This window comes from Elephantulus edwardii, unplaced genomic scaffold (assembly GCF_000299155.1).
Source record: "Elephantulus edwardii isolate Elephantulus edwardi_28Jun2011 unplaced genomic scaffold, EleEdw1.0 scaffold00185, whole genome shotgun sequence".
Lineage (NCBI taxonomy): Eukaryota > Metazoa > Chordata > Mammalia > Macroscelidea > Macroscelididae > Elephantulus > Elephantulus edwardii.
The window spans coordinates 2590054-2610648 of NW_006399935.1; the positions used below are offsets into that span (position 1 = coordinate 2590054).

The following is a 20595-nucleotide window of genomic DNA, read 5'->3' on the forward strand; positions in this document are numbered from 1 at the left end:
CACATCGTATCCCCTTGTTCTCTTTGAACCACTGCCTCCTGACCTAAGTATGTTGTTATTATTGTTAAGTGCCGTCGAGTCGCAGGTGACTCATAGCGAACCTATGAAGGAGAGTCCTCAACGCTTGTGTGTCTCTCATCCTCTCTCCAGGTTCATAGGGTGTCCAGAGGCAAGCTATTAGGGAAGTGGATGCCGCTCCTGCTTCCAAGCTTCTGCTGCTAAATCTGCTCAATTAAATGGCCAACCTAAGTATAGGTTTTATATAAATACAATTAAGTGTTCTGGAATTCCTAGTCTTTACATTGTTATCTGTAATTGTTATAAACCACACAGTCAAATGCTTTTGCACAAACAATCATTAGATTTCAGCAATTATATTTCTTATCCTATATCCTCTTCTAGATCTGGCTTGAATTTCTAGCATTCACCTGTCAATGTAGTGCTCTAACCATTTTTAATATCTTCAAGAGTTTATTTGCATGTAACATTAATGATATTGTTCTGTAATTTCCTCATTCTATTGTATTACCTTTCGAGAGGACACAAATAAAGATCTCTTCCAGTTAATCAAGGTGGTTTTCTTCCAAATTTCTTGGTATTGGCAAAAATGAAAAAGGATATCTAGTATTGTGGACACCATGTTTGGAAAGGTGGAGGGACCGTGCAGGAGGGGAAGACCCCAGATAAGATGGGTTGACGCAGTGACCGGGTTCATAGGGATACGTGTGTTGAAGACAATGAGACTGGTTCAGGATAGGGCAGAGTTTACAAAGAGTAAACTATAGGGTTGATATATATGTTGAACATAGGGTTACTATGAGTTGCAGATGATTTGATGACACAAAATAACAACAAGGTATTGTGTCAAGGAGCTCTGTTGGCTTTGTGGTAAGAAATTGCTCTGCCAACCCAAAGATGGTTGTTGCCATTGTTGTTAGGTTCTGTCAAGTCGAGTACAACTCACAGCAGCCCTGTGAATAAAAGATCTGAACCCTGTTCTATCCTGCGTCGTCCTCACACTTCCTGACACACAAAAGCCCATTGCAACAGTCATCTTGCCAATCCATCTGGTAGAGTGTCTTCCTCTCATTCACTGACTCTCCACCCTTCCCAGCATCATGTCCTTCTCCAAGGACTAGCACCTTCTAACACAGTGTGTGAGGCAAAGCTTCGTCATTCTTGCCTCCAAAGAGCACTCTGGCTGCACTCTTTCCAAGACATACCTGTTTGTTCTCTTGGCCATCCATGAGATAGATGTTCAGTGTTCCTCTCCAAGACCACAGCTCAAAGCCATCAATCCAAAGGTACACAGTTCAAATCCACCAGTTGCCCCATTCAGGGAGGAAAAATTAGCACTCTCCTCCTATGCAATTCATTTACTGCCTCGGAAATCTCAATGAAGGGTCAGCTATGGGTCAGTTCTGATTCAATAGTACACAAAAACAACAACAATGCTGTGTCTATTTGATAAGTATCAAAACTAGTATTCCAGTGATTCCTGGAGCCTTGTTCTGCTCTAGTGTTATAGCAGCTTGGACTTCTTCCTTCAATACCATCAGTTCTCAACCCTGCCTCCTGAAATGCTTGAGCACCAACTCTTCTCCTTTCAGGGACTCTGTGTGTTGCTTCTATTTTCTTTTGATATTTCCTAAGGCATTCAATATTTTCCCACAGAGCTTTCAGTGTGGCAACTCAGGTCTGAATTTTTCTTCTCTCCTTTCAGCTAGAGAAATGTTGAGACTGCTCTTCTATATTCTCCGCTTTAATTTTATTTTATATTGGTTTGCATACATAATTCATAAATATTGTGTATCATCCATGTACATTTCATTTCATGCATTCCTACATTCACGTTGTTTCAGACCAACACTCATGTACATTGTGTTTTAGAAAATAAACCACCATTGATGTATGTCTATGATTAACTCGTCTTTTCAGATCTTCATTGGATCTTTTCTAATTCCTTCACCCCCTCTTCTCCACTCACCAGACTGCTATCTTAGTGATTTCCTCCACTCTCCACCCTCCACTTCCTGTCCCCTCCACTTCTCCTTTTGAACTTCTTATTCCACATCTTATTAGTTATCCTTCTATTTGTACAATTATGGTCTTTATGCAGTATTTGTCCTTATGAGACTGTTCACTCAGCATAATGCTCTCCCGTGTTATACAGTATTTTACAAAATCATTACTCCTTACTGCTGCGTAGTATTCCGTTGTGTGAATGTACTATAATTTCTCAATCTATTTCTTTGTTGATAGACATTCGGGCTGTTTTCATTTTCTTGCTATTGTGAATAACTCTGCTATGAGCCTAGGTGTCCAAATCTCTGTATCTCAGTTTTCTTTTCCTTGGTGCATTTTCCCAGCAGAGCAATAGCTGGATCCTGTGGAAGGTCTATGTTCCTTTCCATTTTTTTTATAACTCTAGGTTTTTGCATATTTCATATCAGTGCTTGACTTTGCCCTTTCAAACGTCCCTTTGTAATCATCTACTTATTGTTTACTTAGTGTTCCTCTCTTTGGCCTTACTTAGCTTTTCCTAAGCAAGTTTTGGAGCCTCTTCTGACATCCATCTTGGTCTTTTCTTTCTTTTGTGTGTTTTTAGTGACCTTTTTCTTTCTTCCTGTGTGGTGTCCTTGATGTCATCCCACAACTCGCATGGTCTTTGGTAATTATTTGTCCTGGAAAGGGTTAAACCGGGTGGCTCCTTGGAGGCAAGGATTCTGAGGCTCCGTCTAACATACTTTGGACATGTTGTGAGGAGAGACCGGTCCTTAGAGAGGGACATCATGCTTGGGAGGGTGGAGGGACAGCGCAGGAGAGGAAGGCCCTCTATGAGGTGGATTGATTCAGTGACTGGGGCAATCGGGATGGGAGTGTCAGAGACAGTGCGATTGGCACAGGACAGAGTGGAGTTTAGGGCTGTTGTACATAGGGTTGCTATGAGTCGCAAGCGACTTGATGGCACATAACAACAACAACAACAACAATCCTGGAAATGGATTTGTTTTCATTTTCTCCATCTTCAACTTGAACTTGCACATGAGTAATTGGTGACCTGTTCCACAGCTGCCCTTCACCTTGCTCTCAAGGACAATGTTGAATTTCTTCATCCTCTCTTTTCACAGATATCATCCATTTTATTCCTATGTCATCCAGCCAGTGAAGCCCACTTGTATATCGTTGTTACACACTAGCAGGTCAAAACCAACTCACCAGGGACTCTCCAGCAGGCTTTCAGAGGCTGTAAATTGTGTAAGGGGAGATTTCTCATCTTTCTCCTTAGAAGCAGCTCTGGTCCACAATTAACACTCTTGGAACTAGCAGCCAAGACATCAAAAGACAGATTTGATTAGAAAAGGCTGCTGTCAGGGACCTCTGCAAAGCGCTGATGTGCAAAGATGTCAGTTTAGAGACTAAGATACGCCTGATCCACACCATGGTCTATGCAATTACTTGCTATGCATCAAAGAGCTGGTCAATGAAAAAGACAGGTGGAGAATTGATGCCTTTTAATCTGTATATATAGTCTCCCCTCTCTCTTTTCTCCTGTCAAGCTCTGGATGTCATCTAGCTGTTCAGGGATAGAATTGCTACCTGGTTTCTCTCTCATGCAAGAGCGCTGGATTCTCCCAGGAAACAGGAAGGAAGTGTCTTACACTTGCACCAGTGTGATAGTACTTCCAGCAGGAGCCAAAAGGTGGTTTAACCAGGGGTAGCCCTCTCCCAGTCCAATCGCACCAGTCTCCAGGTGGGGCTGGACTAGGACCAAGTCTCATGGGACTGGGAGTCAATAAAGGAAGTGCCCACCTGGGGGGTCGCTCTCTTTTGTCTCTCCTTTTCTGTTGTCAGCATGCTGGAAGGTTTGGCTTTACCTCTTTCCCTTTTTGTTCCAGAGATCCTTTTCCCCTTTTCTTTTTCACTTTAACTCCTTTGCCTGATCCAACTTTTACTAGCTGTGCCTCTGTCTTGTTGCCTTGATAAACCTTTGCCACTAGCTTGCTACTGTGCATGTGTATCGGTTCACTTAACTTTAGTCACCTCAGCTCACCCATTGATGGGAAATAAGAGCCAATGGTGATGAGATAAAGAGAACTCTGGTCTTTTTGTTTGTTTGTTTGTTTTTGGTTTGGTTTTTTTTTTTTTGTAATGTTAATAACAGCATTATTCACTACTGTAAGAACATGGAAACAGCCCAATTGTCCAACTACAACTGAATGGATTGAGAAATTGTGGTACATTTACACAACGGCATGCTATGCAACACTCAGGATCAATGATTTTGAAAATTATTACATAACTTGGGAGAAACTGTGTTATTATACTAAGTGAAGTAACTCAATCTCATGAGGACAAATACTGCCTAAGACCATTATGTTCACATTTTGACACATTAATGAACACCAACAGCAAATAAGTGTGCATTCCCCTATATCCCTACAAATTCCAAATGTGAAGCTTTTGTTAATCTAGCCATCTAATCAAAGGACAGCTTTGATGTTTGATTTATGTTCAACCACTTTAGGAGGTAGCATGTGATCTAGAACAGTTTTAAGACGTTTCCCTAACCTCTGATTTCTCCACACTTTCAGGTGCGAATGGAATACAAGAAATGGTTCTGTGGGGCACGTAAAAAGGTTGAAACTGAAAGCACTGGACTGTCTCACTCTACAACCCACACCAGAGTGGTAAGACCTACCTTCTGGGATGCCATTGGCCTATTTGAACCCAGTATCTTGTGCTACCAGGAGCGTCCTAGTTCCTTGATCCCATGTGAAGAGTGATTGTGTTAAGTTCCTGCCGTTGTGCAGCTGAAGCTTGTTTTGCGATCACTGCCAGAGCTCTTTCTCCCATCTCTCTTGACCTCCTCTTGCCTTCTATCCATGCTCTTCCTTTCCTCACTCCATGCCTAGATCCCCTCCCTTCTACGTCCCTCCTCTTTTTACTTCCTTTTTTTGTTCTTTATTTCCTTCCTTCCTCCCTTGCTTCCTCTTCCACTTCTTTATCATTTTCTTTTTCTTATTTCCTTCATTTTTTTCTGTAGTCCCCAATTATCTTAAAATAGTTCTTTGTCAGACATCCAATCTATGACAAACATCATTTTAGGTGCTAAAGAAACAACTTTATTATCTTTCCAGATGCTCTGCTGGAGAAGGAGGTCAATCTCCTTCTGTACGAGTCAGATCCGATTTGATGGTACACACACACACACAGAGACTAAAAAATTTAAAAGAAGAACCAATTTTATTATCTTTATTGACCCTCACACCTGTTATCATTATAGTGTTTAATTGGAGTATAAGTTCAAATCCCAGATCCACTACTTTTATGTTGATTTAACTTCTCTGGGCTTGTTTCCTCATCTGCAAAATGGGAATACAATATCGTCTCATCGTAAAAAGTGAATACGTTTATTAAGTGCTTAGAATGCCTCTGGCATACCAGATGCATGTTGTGTTTGTGAAAAAGATAAAATGATAACATAAACTGAAAAAGAATTACCTCTTTCAGTGTTCTTTGGGGAAACCCTGTAAAGGCAGATTTCAGTGGCTTTTTGCTGGAATCCTACCTTGTGATCTTTAAGAACATTAAGAGTTTTGATGTTTGAAGTATTCTCTTCAGATATCTTGGTGGTACAGTAGTTAATGTACTAGACTACTAATCAAAAAGTTGGCATTTCAAGTCCACTAAGAGGCACCTCAGAAGAAAAGCTTTAAGGCCCACTTCTGCAAAGATCTACCACTGAAAACTCCTGGGAATACAGCTCTTCTTGGCACCCATGGGTGCACAGGAATTGGGGTGTGTTTGACAGTAATTGGTTTGATTTCATAGTGTGAGATTTGGTCTCATCAGCTTTTCTTCATATATCTTTCCCAATTCGGTGGAACAGCAAGTCATCAGAGTTTATAAAATTCGGAAGACCTGGAAGTCATCAGAGTGACAAATGAGGTACCCAAGGCAGCACATTGATCCAACCACAGCTGTCAGCTCCTCTTGTCCTGTTTCTTGACTAAAGAAGAGAAATAATCTATTCCTTGTGGTCATGTGTGGATTGGATAAATGCCACTGTTTATATCTCTTACCTGTAAAAAGCTTTGACTAGTTCTCCTACTTTGACCTCTATCTCTTGGGGGGAAAAAATAAGAAACATGAAAATTCTCAGAACTAATAATACCCAACAGTGTGTGTCACAACCATTAAGTTCTCAAGGGATATTCCTTTTTTGGAAATGGTTAGAATCTTATTTTTTTGTTGCAAGTATACACAGAAAAACATACTCTAATTCAACAGTTTCTAATGTAACACGTAACATTCTACAACCAGTCTTCCCCTCATTTTCCTAAGTGATCTTAACGCATTAACATGAACTCACCAACATCTAAGTTTCCAGTCTGACCTTAAAAGAACACATTGCTCAAGATAGATATTCTTTACGAGGTGAACTAAACTATTGTCTGGTTTTTTTAAAAAAACTTGAAGGGATTGTTTTTGTTGTTTAAGGTTTAAAGATTATCTGGGAACATTAGTTTCAGGAGTTCATCCAGCCTTCGTGGCTCCTGAAAGTCTGGATTCCTTAATAACTTGAAATTCTGTTCTGCATTTTACCCTTCTGTTCAGGACTGTTTAAAGTCTTTGAGCAAAAGGTTTAGTAATGCTAACCGTCTGGCTCTTACTATATGGCAAAAGAGATAGTTGTTCATAAAGGTAATTAGCCACACACTCTATTTCCTCCTCGAAGAAAGTGCAACCACAGTTCTCCTTGGAGGCAAAGATGTCAAAGCTTCATCTCTCCTACTTTGGACATGGTGCTAGGCAAAGCTATTCCTTAGAATGGGACATTGTGCTTGGAAATACAGAGGGTCAGCAAAGGAGAGGAAGAGTCTCAATGGGATGAATTGACACAGTGACAGCAGCAATGGACTCAAGAATGTCATAGTTGATGAGGATGCCACAGGATAGGACAGGGGGGGTCAGGTCTGTTGTTCATAGGGTTGCTATGAGACACCTAGCAACAACAACAACAACACTGATCCTCTTCCTTAACTGCACCAGGTAAACAGAGACCAACTATGTGTTGGATGGCTTGCAAGCTTTTAAGACACCTAGCACTATCCAACAAACCAGGAAATGGAACAAGAGCCAAAAAAAACACATGACATGAGGTCAATTATCTGGAGAATCTCAAGAGGTGTGTCTTAATAATGAGGGCGATGAGTTGGAGTTTCTGGCTCCAACTGGGTTTATTTCCCCATCCCTCTCTGATATCTCTTCATTCCTCTCTCCCTGACTTGTATAGTGCTGTACTTTATGCTCCCAAAGATGTTTCATAACTCAATGTTTGCAGGACTCAATAATTTCTCCATAGACATGAATATAAAAATGAGTGTGGTTCAGTGGCTGGAGCAACGGGCTCTAGGATAGCCGGGATGGTGATGATGGCACAGGATAGGACAGGGTTCAGGTCTGCTGAGTTTAGGCTACGAGTTTCAGGTTCAGGCTCGCTATGAGCTGTGGTTGGCCCAAGAGCACCTCGAAACAACAGCAATTTCCTAGATTCAACAACATGAATGAACATTCAAATGTTAAGTGAAGGAAGGCAGACACAAAAGGTCACACACTGAATGATTCCATAAACTACCCAGAAGAGGCAAATTCACAGAAAGAGATGGTGGTCCCAAGGCCTGACAGGGAGGGGGGATGAGACTGGCTGTTAATGGGCATGGCGTTTCTCTTGGGGGTGATGGGAATGTTCTGGAATTAAATAGTGGTGATGGCTGTACAATCTTTTGAGTATACTAGAAAACATTGTATATCTTATGTGGGTGGATTTTATCATGTGTGAATTGTCCCAACAAAAAAATACATTTAAAAAATAAAATGAGTGTGGTTGGCTGGTTGCCTTCTTGGAAGTTATCAATGAGCCCTCACTCCTGTGTAGGGACACACTGAGGGGAACAGTTTCGCTTTAGTTTTTCTTAATGACATGTTTGAACCTTAACATAAATAAGTTCATGTTAAATGTGCCCTTTTTGTGTTTCATCTTGAGTACTTCCCAGCGTGAGTACACTAAACAATTTGACATATCAGGTGGTGGTTTGGCCACATTTGTTTTCTAATTGTTGATCTCTTTGCCAGAATTACTGGGGTTTTGGGGTATCTGTCAGCACTGGCACTGACAAAGGCGTGGGTGACTTGTGAGGGACGCTGGTGGCAAAGTCTCTAGGGAGCTGAGTTGATAACGCAGAGGTTATCGTGTGCTCTAGAGATCGGAATCCACTAACTTCTCTGGAAGAGAGAAATTAGCAACCTCCTTCCATGTGCTTTTTTTTAAAAAAAAAATAAATTTTATTAATTTTAATGAACATTTACAGAGATCCTGGATTTCCATTCATTCATTGTTGCACTATTTTCTCTAACCCCACCCCCCAGTTCATTCCTCTTTTTCTTTCCCCTTGAAAGTCTGTTTTAATTGTCCCATTGCCACAGTGCTTGTCAAAGCCAATTCTGATTAATCTCCTTTGTCAGTGTGTCCTTTGCCGTTCCCTATCACTCCTCCCTGAGAGAGATTCCACCCGGATTCATAAGGAAAAGGGGACGGGACGGCGTATTCTCTTAGCTACTTTTTGCTGAAAAGGGACACTGTAGGTTTCAGGGTGAAGATCTTCTCTCACTACTCTAAAGGGTCCCTTTGGCAATAGGAAACACATAGACTATTGTGAAGATTGATTTTGGAATTTAGATGCACTGTTATCAATTGTGCTTAGCCATACATGTTCATATTCTTGAAGATGTATCATGGAACTGTTGCAGCCTAGAAGACACAAATTTAACTAACAAGTTAAAAGTACATGAGTCAAAAATTAAAAGCAATAATATTCCAAGTAAAGGTTCTAACAGTGGCACAAATCAAGTTACAGAGAGAAGGTAGTTCTTAAAATTAAAGGCTTATTGACTAGCACCTTGTCTATTATAGTATAAAGGTTAGGAACCACAAGATGTAGAGGCTCAACTATGTCATTTATTGTTCCTAAGTCCTGGACCAAGTTCCATCTACCACTGGGTTGTTTTACAACTCAGAAGTCCGCATGCAAGGCAGAGGTGAAGTAAGGAACTGCTTATGAGGTTTTCCATCAATTCTAACAACTAAGAAATAGTGAGAAGAGTTGGGACCTCAGAAGGCTTTTAGTACCAAATAGTTGGCTCTTGTGTCCAGGAGAAAATGAATATATTTACCAGTAATGTTAATGTTCACTCACAGCTCTTCTGGGAGGATCTAAATCGTTGAAGTGCTTCCACATGCTTTTCACTTCAGAAAACCTTCCAGACAGTCAGCTGACGATGTGATTTCCACCTCATAAAACCTTCTGGAGAGTCAGCTATGGGTCACTCCTGACTCCAGCAATAGATTGAGTTTTGTGGATGGATGACTTCATTATCAGATTATTTTCAAGAGATTGTTGTTGTTGTTGTTATATGCCATCGAGTCACTTGTGACTCACAGCGACTGTTTGTGCTAGAGCCCTAAATCTTGCTCTATCCTGTGCCAACCTTGCTGTCTCCGACACACCTACTCCAAGAGATAGTTGCAATTATAATGACAGTGAATATTAAAATGGGCATCCCAGTGTGATGCCAACAGTGGACCAGCTCAGTTGCCATTTGAAAAGTGGTAGGTTCAAATCCACTCAGAGGTGCTTTGGAAGAAAGAGCTGGGGACCCACTTGTGAACACAGCTCAACTCTGACACATATGCGGCCATCATAACTTGAAACCAACTTGATGGCAAGTGGACTGGGAATTGAGCATCAGGGGTACACAAAGAAGATTTCTCAAAAGAAACAGAATGGGAAAGAATAGAAGATCAAGACCTTGAGTCCAGGTGTATTAAAGCATCCAAGCCCAGTGACCCTGGGCTTTGCATATCTTTGCTTCATTTCCTGATCTACAAACCAGAGCAAACAACCTAAGAGATGATCTCCATTTGCCTTCAAGAGCCACCCTTTCCCCTTCTTCACCCTGTACCATACCCCTAGAAGATTGGTCTGGGTAGACCAGAAGTCCAGAAGAAATCTGGTTGGATGTAGCCAAGGGTGTGTGCTTGTCACGAGATGGGAAGAAGGAAAGAGAATGAGATGGGGATGTTTCTTTCCCCAGATTCCACCTTTCTAGACCCTGTCTTGGTTGTACCCCTCCACTGACTGCTCCGTCCTTTGCCACTCACATATCTAGATGTTGCTAACATGTCTCCACCTTGCTACACCTCGGGTGCTCTATCATCCCTTATGGCTTTGTTCCTGCCCTGTAGTCACCTTTGTAAAGAAACACTTCAAAAAACTCACCTCCTCCCCCCATTTGAGTGTGTGTCTTGTTTCCTGGAAGGAACCTCGTATGATAATATTACCCACCCCATGCCTCTGGAAACTCTATGAACTTTGATAAACATCAATAGTTGTAGAGGGGCTTCAGGCCTTTTGTTTATAGGGTTACTATGAGTCGCGCGCAACTTGATGGCAACCAAAAACAACAACAAACCCATAGAAGCTGTTCTTAGACTAAGAGGCAGTCATTCTATAAGAATAAAGGGATGCTGTATGAGTTTGAACCAGAAAAGAAGATCCTTCTTCATGAATGATGGTCCTCCTTTAAAGCCGTGCTGGGAGCCCAGCACTTAGCATGCAGTAGACGTCCAGTTGTTGTTGTTGCTGTGGTTGTGGTTGTGGTTGTTGTTGTTAGGTGCCGTCGAGTCGTAGATGACTCATAGTGACCCTATGAACAGAAAGAACATCTGAGCACTGTTCATAGAGTTTCCGGAGGCAAGCCATTTCGGAAGTGTAGGGCTCTCTAAATGGGCTGTGTTGCTCAGAGCAAGAGTCCTGGTAACCACACTGTCTATACTACATTGCCTATCAGCATGGGTTATTGAGTCAACAAGTCTGAACTCCATGTCCACCATCAGAATCAGAGGAATCAGATGTTCTCAGCCTCAGTTGAAGAGCTCTGGTGGCCTAATGCTAAGGAGCTGTGCTATAAACTTGAAGGCACAATGTTTGAATCCACAACCAGCTGCTCTGCAAGAGAAAGATGGGCAGTCTCCTTCCTCACAACTTACTGTCTCTGGAAACTCTCTGGAGGGTCGGCTATGGGTCAATTCCAACTCGATGGTACATAACAATTTCCTCGGTTGGAGATTTGTGATGTTCTGGCCTTTCTGCCTCCACCTCTTCAGCCCACTGTCATACTAAGCATTTTAGAGATGACAATCAGAGTGGAAGAGAGAACATGCAGGAGCAGTCTGTCTTCCAAAGGTATTGAAAGGGTCACAAGGGACAACAGCAGGCCTGACTCCATCCTTCTGGAAAACATCTGCATCTGGAGGGCAGTTCCACAGCTGGACAAAATAGCCAAAGCCAGGGACACTAAGAGGTCACCAGGGAAGTAGGGAGGGAGCCCCAGGATGTGTGAGGGGACATGAAAAAAGAGCAAAGACGGGAAGAAAAAAAGAGCAAAGGGCAATGGGCAGGGGTGTCAGGAATGTGGGAGGAGTCCCAGGGAAATAAGGAAAGAGCAGGAGACCCGAGGAGGAGTCTCAGAGACACGGAGCAGAAACAACCATCCGCTCAGCTAGACAGACGTGCAGCAGAGGAATGTGTCCACGAGGTAGACTCAGTGTTGTTCATGTACACAGCTGCATCCTGAATCACACATGCTGCTACGATGCATGCAGACACACACCGCCTCAAACAAGACACACACTACCTCAAACAACACTGACGCACACTGCCTCAAACAACATGCAGACACACACTGCCTCAGAGACACACACACCACTTCAAACAACACTCAGACGCACACTGCCTCAAACAACACACAGATACACACCACCTCAGACAACACACACACTACCTCAAACAACACTCAGATGCACACTGCCTCAAACAACACGCAAACACTACCTGAAACAACACTCAGATACACACTGTCTCAAACACACAGACACTGACTACCCCAAACAGCATGCAGACACACACTGCCTCAAACAGCACGCAGACACACACCACCCAAACAACACATGCAAACACACACTGCCTCAAACATCACACGCAGATGCACACCATCTCAAACAACACACAGATGTACACCACCTCAAACAACTCACGCAGACACGCACTGCCTCAAGCATCACATGCAAACGCACACCACTTCAAACACAGAGACACACGGCCTCAAACAATCCACACACACATCCTACTCTGGGTTGGTGCCGGCACCCAGGGGCGGTGTAAAGGGCTGCAAAAGCTGAAAGACTGTCCATTCAAGTGCTCTCGGAGGTGCCTCAGAAGGAAGGTCTGCCCTCGGCTTTCAAGGAAATGGGTAAGATCTGTCGGGAATCTGGAAAGACCAGATAATGGTGGGTACAGTTCAATGGTGATTCATTCTATGAAACACAATGGGGACGACTGTCTGAAACACAGTGTGAATGAAGGATACTGTGAAATAGAATATATATGAACTTTGTATGCAAATCAGTATAAAATAAAAAATTTTTTAAAACTTAAAAAAATCAGCCATTTTCATTGGACAAATACTGCATGAGGCAATTATTGTAAAAACAAAACGGTAACTGCAAAGATGTGCATAAATGTCCAAAGAGAGAAAGGGAGGGAGCAGAGGGACTGGGGGGGGGGTACTGGAGGGGAGGAGGGGAGTCACGGGGTCGCAGAATTCCGTGGGTGGAGGGCAGAGGTGGAGGGATTAGGAAAGATCCAGTGGGGACCTCAGAAGACGGGGTAATAGTGGGCGTAGATCAATGATGGTTCGTTTTATAAGACACAATGTACGGAAATGGTTGTATGAAACACATTGTGAAAGGAAAAAAAATTCTTTTTTAAGTATTAAAAAAAAAAATTAGCCACTGGCAGTCCGTCTGTGGAGATTCCATGTGGATCAGAGCAGATCTAGCCCATCCGTCGTAAACTGCAATAGCTGAGTTTGGGGAGGGGTATTATTTTAGCAGAGAGGTCTGATGGTTTAGTGTTGAGAAGTTGCATTGCCATACCAAAGGCACAAAGTTCGAATCCACCCGCTGCTCCGAGGGAGAAACATACGTGATCTATAAACTTGCTGGAGCGTATGTTACGAGTCGGTATCCAACTCCATAAAATGAACATTTTAGCAAGGGGAACATACCACATTGGTGGGGGGGAAAAACACAAAACATGGAACATTTATCAAATACAGTGTTCGTGACCCCTTCAAAAACAGCCAGATAGACATCCACTTATCAAACTGAAATCTCCAAAGTGATAAAACCGAGATAAAACGAAGATCTGCAAGCTAGCAGACTCGCTTCCACAGCCACAGACCCAAATTAAAGCCAAGCTTGCCCCCTGGTGACCATCATCGGTAGTGACTCAACTTTTGCGGATCGCCTGGATTCCTGCTTGAAGGCGTGAGAGAAGAGTGCGCATGTGCGTGTCCACAAGTTTCTCCAAAAGAGCCCAAATCAGCACCAATAAAAGCCCCCTGGTGCTTGCGTCTTCTCCGTTGCCCAACTTTATCACGCTACCGAATTTCATCCTCATGAAATCGCCAGACACACATTTCCTGATGTCCTTCCTGTGACCAGAGAGACCCACAGAGGTCTCAACTCAAGCCCAATGCTTGATGTGAGTTTTTCCCAGTGTCACACAGAGCTGAAGCGGTTGGACGGGCAAGGAGTTTTCTGGGAGGAGATGTTGAGTCCAGTGTTTTAAGGGATACCCGTATTGAGAGGAACCTAGGAGTGGTGAAAACAAACAAAAGGTTGGACGTTCAAGTCCATCCAGAAGGACCTCAGGAGAAAGCCCTGGTGATCTGCTTCCAAACAAATCAGCCCTTGAAACCCCCATGGACCCCAGAAACTATGAGAAACCATCTCACCCCAGCAACAAGAGCAAAGATCAACAGGGCAGCAAAGAACAAAGGCTGGTAAAGTTGTAGAGAGATTTTAACACTTACTCACTGCTGGTGGGAGTGTAAAATGTGACAACCACTATGGAAGTTGGTCTGGCACTTTCTCAAAGAGTTGGAAACAGAAATATCATTTGGCCCAGCAATTCCACTACTGGGAATATACCCTAAAGAAACAGGAACCATGACTCAAACAAAAATATGTACATCATGTTTGTTGCTGCGTTATTCACAATAGCAAAGAGATGGAAGCAACCTAAGAGCCAGCCCATCAACAAAACGAATGGATAAAAAAACCTATGGTACATTGAATATTACGCAGAACTGAAAATCAATGAACTCATAAACCATTACACAACATAGAGGAGCCTGGAGGACATTATGCTGAGTGAGCTATCTCAGTCACAAAAGGACAAATATTGCATAACACCACTGTTATAAAGTAGGATAGATATGGCGGGGGTCGGAGAGAGAATCGGTAAAGAGTGGATAGATAATAAGCACTGCATTAGATCAGATGAGGGGAAGAGCTGTCCAAAAGGAATATATGATGAGGCATTCTATGCATGACAACAATCTGGAAGAAGGGATGCTTTGCAGGGTGGCTGGAGATGGGAGAGATAAAAGGTTCAACAATGAAAAAATAATCTTTTTTTTTTTATAAAAACCCTATGGAGCACAGTTGTACTCTGACACACGAGGGCGCCATGAGACAACTCAATGGTAATTGATGGTTTACAATTTACCTCAAGGTTCATACTCTGTGTTGTACGATTTTGGTGAGGAATCCAAGGCATAGAGCCACCACGTGATCTGTCCAAAGCCACACGACTAGTAAGGAGCAGGGCTAAGATTTGAATCCAGGAAGATCATTTCCACAGTCCATGCTCTTTAACTCCTATGCCACTGCCTAGGCAACATCATCATAGCTGGGGAAACTATTTAAGCTATCGATGCCTTCATTTTACTCGAAGCCGCAATCCACACCCATGGTAGGGGCAGTCAAGAAATCAAAAGACAGGTTGCATTGGGAAAATCTGCTGTTAGGGACTTCTCCAAACTGCTAAAGAACAAAGCTGCCAGTTTAAAGACTAAGGTGCACTTGATCCAAGCCACGGTATTTTCAATTGCTTCCTACGCATCTGAAAATTGGACGGTGAATAAGGATGGCAGGAGAAGAACTGATGCCTTTGGACTGTGGAGTTGGAGAAGAATACAGACTAGCCCATGGGCTGCCAAAAGAACACATGAATCTGTCTCAAGAAGTTCAACCAGGGTGCTCCTCAGAGACAAGACCGGAGAAACTTCACCTCACATACTTTGGGCATGTGGTCAGGAGGGATCAGTCTTTGGAAAAGATATTATGCTGGGGAAAGTCGAGGGTCAGTAAGAGAGAGGAGGACGCTCAGTGAGATGGACAGACAGTGACCCAACAATAAGCTTGAGCATGGCAGAATGAGGATGGCTCCGGCTAACATCAAACAGCAACAGCAATAATGACGGCAAACTCTGTCATCAGGTTGATTCTGACGCATGGTGACTCCACTCATTTGAGAGGAGAATTGTGCTCACAGGCTGTGATCCTCCAAAAGGTGGTCTTCAGGCCTTCATTCCTTAGTGCCATAGGATGGATTTGAACATCTAACGTAAGGTCAGCAACCAAGTTTCAGCTGTAGCCCTCGAGTCAATCCTGACTCGTAGCAACCCTGCAGGAGAGAGGAGAGCTGCCTAGGAAGGTGCTCCAAGCTGAAATCTCGGTGGAAGTGGAGCCTCACATCTTTCTCCCTTAAAGCAGTCGATGAGTTCAAACCAACCACAGCTTGGTCATCAGCCGAATGTGTAGCCACTACGTGATCAGGGTCCTACCCAGTAAATGCAGTCAAGCGAGAACCAACTCAGAGCTGACCCGCCACGGGGTTTCCTGATGCTCTAAATTGTTGCGGACCAAGGGCATCATGCTTGAGAGGGTGGAGGGACAGCGCAGCAGGGAAAGACCCTCTATGAGGTGGATTGATTCAGTGACTGGGATAATCGGGATGGGAGTGTCTGAGACAGTGCGATTGGCACAGGATAGAGCAGGATTTAGGGCTGTTGTACATACGGTCGCTATGAGTCACAAACAACTCGACGGCGCATAACAACAACAATCTCAGGAGGGAGGGATTCAGTAAATACAAATTAAGAACAATGTTTGGGTTTTTGGTTGTTGTTTTAATGAAAGAATTTTTCTTTTACTTTTCAAAGAGAAGAATGAACTGGAGGGCAAGGGTGGGCAGGGAGAAAAGTGCAACAATGAATGAATGGAAATCCAAAACACCCGCAAATTTCATTAAAATTAATAATAATAAAGAAAAGAGTCATATTAATTGCAAACTTATCTCTTCCTTCCAATCTTTATGTTAAATGTCTTATTTTTTCTGTCTTTAGCTTACTTTCTGTATAATTTTAAAGGGAAAGGGCCTATACATCTTTACTAATATGAAGTTTGTTGCATGTTTTGGGCAGAAAATCTTCAAAGAGAAAACAATTATTTTATTCCTAGTTTCTAAAGAGTTTTAGCTTTTGTAAAATGGAGCAGCATCCACTTCCGAAATGGCTTGCCTCCAGAAACTCTTACGTATGAACAGTGCTCAGGCTGTTTGTTCATAGGGTCGCTATGAGTCGTTTACGACTCGATGGCACTTTAAAACAATAAAAACGATGACATAGAGAGTTACGCTGGCCTAGTGGACAGAAAGTTATGCTACCAAGCTGAAGGTGGGTGATTTTAATCTGCGGCCCTCGGCCGGGTTCAAATTGTTTTCCTGTCAAACATTCTTCTAGGTGGTACAGTACTGGTCTGTGCGTTGCTGTACAGAGGTAACTCATGGTTGCCAAATTAAGAACAATGTTGACTCTTAAGGAATGCCTTAGTGCCACAGGGTGAATTCTAGCTTGTATTAAGCCTCCTCTATATCCTGATATAGCATTTGGTTTATTATTAATATTAAATTTTATATTAGGCTTCCCACAGTAGATCACATCTTTCTCCCTTCCCTTGGACAATAAGTGTATTGGAACCATCAGAGACATGGCCTGAGCGTTAGTAGCACAGATTCACTGTAGACTAAATCTGCAGGCCTCCCTGCCAGGGCCTCACCCAGGGATCCTAATAAACACGAGAGCTCATATGTATTTGCTTTGCTTCAGCTTCTCAGAAAGCTCTTTCCAGGGATTGCCTCATTTAAACTTCATCCAAATGCTGCCACACTAGTCATGCCAATCAATACATCTACATTGATTTCTTTTCTCCATATATTTTGACAAGTGGGAAAAGTAAGGTCAAAGAAGGTAGATCAAAGTCACACTTGGGTAGTTGGTGGAGCTGGGGTGTGACATGAGTTTCGTTGGGGGAAAAGCCAATGCTCTAAATCCTGAAACAGAACAATGCTGTTGTTCATGCCCTCTGAGTGGTCTCTGACTCACAGCAGCCCCCCCATCCCACCCCGACACCAGGTGAAACCTTGCTTGATCCTGAACCAGCCTCCCCATGCTTGCTGGAGTCCATTGCAGTGACCACTGTGTGTCCAAGTGCCACCCAGTCCAGGGGGTCCCGACTTGCGGCATCACACTGGACAATGTTCCATTGTGATCCATAGGGGTCTCATTTGTTCATTTTTAGAAGTAAATTAATCACTGGGCTTTCCCTCCTAGTCTCTTACTGACACCTGTCCACTGCAGGAGACCCTGTGGGCGTTTAGAATATTGGTGTCACAGCTTTCAGCATCACAACACACAAGCCACCATAGCAAGACACACACTGATGGATGGGTGACGACAAAGCTGTAACACTGACCTTATTAGAGCTGTAGCGTTCTAAGAACTGCCTCACACCAGGCCCTCCTCCTCCTCTTCCTCCTCCCTCCTCCTCCTCCTTCCCCCTCCTGCTCCTTCCCCCTCCTTCTCTTTCCCCCTCCTCCTCCCTGGTCTGGAAGCCCACTTCCTTGTCTCCTGGTTCCTGACTGTGCTCTGGAGGCTCGCTTCTTCGTTTCCTGGTTCCTGACTCTACTCTCAAGGCCCACTTCCTGGGCTCTTCGTTCCTGGTTCTGCTCTGGAGACCTGCTTCCTCATGTCCTGGTTTCTGATTCTGCTCTGGAGACCTGCTTCCTTGTCTCCTGATTCCTGACTCTGTTATGGAAACCTTCTTCCTCATCTCCTGGTTTCTGACCTATTCTCTAGGCCCGCTTCCTCGTCTCCTGGTTCCTGACTCTGTCCTGGAGCCTGCTCCTTCGTCTCATGGTTCTTTGTGGGCCACTGTCCTCACACCCAGGCCCTTGTATGTCTGGGCTCAGGTGGCCTGTCTAGAAGGGTCGTAATGTGATCATTTATTCTTTTTCTCTGCAGGCTTTCGCACTTCCACATCCTCTTCCAGGGACAAGTGTCCCAATGAGGTCCACACTAGCAGTTTCTGTAGAGGCCCCTTCATACGTGAAACCACTCCAGGAACCAGCTTGGTGTTCCTGAAAAAGTTTGTAGAAAATGTGTATACACAGCGACGCTTGCAAATATTCACAAACAACCATCACCGTCATCGTTACTGGTTTCGGGTGTCACAGTCAGCTGTGAATCAAAGTGATCCGTTTGTTACATAGAGAACTGTCTCAGAGCATTTTCTCAATTACAGTGAGGCTCTTTGGTGGCGTGGTGACGTGCTGTTAACGGAGAGGTCAGCAGTTGTAATCCATTAGGGGCTGAGCAAGGGAAAGATGGGTCATTTCCTCTCATACAGACTCACAGCCCTGCCAGCCCGGGGGGAGGATCCCTGAGTGTCAGAATTGACTTCACAACAGTGGGTGGGGACAGTGGGACCTTTACAGAAGCAGAGCTCCAGGTCTTTCTCATGTGGAGACGGACTCTAACCACAGATTTGTCAGCAGCGGTCACCAAGTCACCAAGGCTCCTAACGCTATATTGACAGGTGTCCTTTCGTGGACTCATGGTGACACTGTGAAGAGCAGGTCGAAGCGTTGCGCGTTCCTACTCCATTCTCATGATTCCCATGACTCTCAAACCTACTGCTGCAGTCACGGTGTCGAACGACTTCGGTGAGGATCTTCCCATATTGAACTGGAGTCCTGGATTTCCCATCATTGCCTTCTTCCAAGAGTTGGCTCCTCCTTCCGACATACTTGAAGTGTGAGAGACAAGAGTTTTCTCATCCTTGCCTCTAATGACACCAGGGTTGCACTTCCTCCTAAGAACATTTGTATATTCTTTTGCCAGTTCATCCAACTCAAAGGCATCAATTCTCTTTCAACCTTCATTAGTCAACTTTCACTTGTATGTGTTGTTTTTTCCTTTCTTTGTGATAATAGCCTTTTGCTGTCTTCATGAATGATGTGCTTGATGTCATCCCACAATTCATTTGATCTTCAGTCATTAATCTTCAATGCATCAGATCTATTCTAGAGATGGTTTTTTAACTCAGATGAGATAGACTCAAGGTCCTATTTTGGCTCTTGTATACTTATTTCCATTCTTTTTCAACTTCAATTTGAACTGGCTCATACATGAGTAATTGATGATCTGTTCCACAGTCAGATCCTGGCTGTATGCTTACTATTCAAGTTGAACTTCTCCATCAACTCATTCCACAAATGTTTCAAGCTGATTCCTTTGTGTGGTCCATTCCTTTGTGTGCTGTTGGGTTTTTTTGGGGGGAGAATGTCTTTGCAATGAATAAATCATTTTATCTTCAATGTAACTCCTGTAACCAAGACCATATTTTCTAACTACCACTCCTTCCTTAGACATAGCATGCCTCTGAAAAAGAACATATTAGAAATAGTGCTTGAAAATGAGCCTCTTGGGTTAAAAGGTACTCAAAAAATTAGAAGAAAAAGCTGCAAACATCCAGTAATAATTAGAAGATGAGAAGTATGAACTATGAAACTAGGGAAACTGCAAGTTGGTGAAAAATAGATAGAACACATCAAGATCAATATTTTGAGCATTAGTGAACCGAGATGGACTAGTCACCATTTTTAATTACACAATCATTTGGTCTATTACACCAGGAATAACAGATTGAAGAAGAATGGTGTCACATTCACCTTGAGATAATTTCAAGATCTATCCTGAAGTGCAATGCTGTGAGTTATTGGATACAAGCCATCTATCTTGTTAATACAATTATTACTAAAATAGAAACACAAACCACTAGATTGAAAAATTTAAGAAATTGAGGATTTCTATCCATTTTTGCAGTCTGAACCTGATGCAACATTCCATAAAGATTAATTCACTGGTGACTGGCATACAAGTTAGAAACAAGTCGCATTGGGTAGTTGTTATTGAAGTGGATCCGACTTTTGACATTATGTTCGGCACAGGGAAACGTTACCTGGTCCTGTACCACTTCCATGATCCTTGGTACGTGGGAGCCTATTGTTGCAACCACGAAGGCATCACATTTCAATGAACATTCCCCTCATTTTCACAGGCCTTCCACTTAACCAAAAATGATGGCATGGTCGAAGTAAGCAAGTCAAAATCTTGCCATCCTTTTGTTCACAATAGCAAGGAGTTGGAAACAACCTAAGTGCCCATCAACAAACGAATGGCTAGAGAAGCTGTGGTATATTCGCACAATGGAATACTATG

General features: G+C 43.2%; 1 protein-coding gene across 1 annotated transcript in view; it reads left to right on the forward strand.

Moving 5' to 3' along the window:
* LOC102844273 (EGF-like module-containing mucin-like hormone receptor-like 4-like) overlaps positions 1-4787 on the forward strand; it is a 57484-nt gene extending 52697 nt beyond the window's left edge. Inside the window, exon 15 of the mRNA XM_006896415.1 lies at positions 4596-4787. Within this exon, the coding sequence (XP_006896477.1) occupies positions 4596-4787 (192 nt within the window). The remainder of the gene's footprint in view (positions 1-4595) is intronic.
* Positions 4788-20595: the final 15808 nt, after the last annotated feature.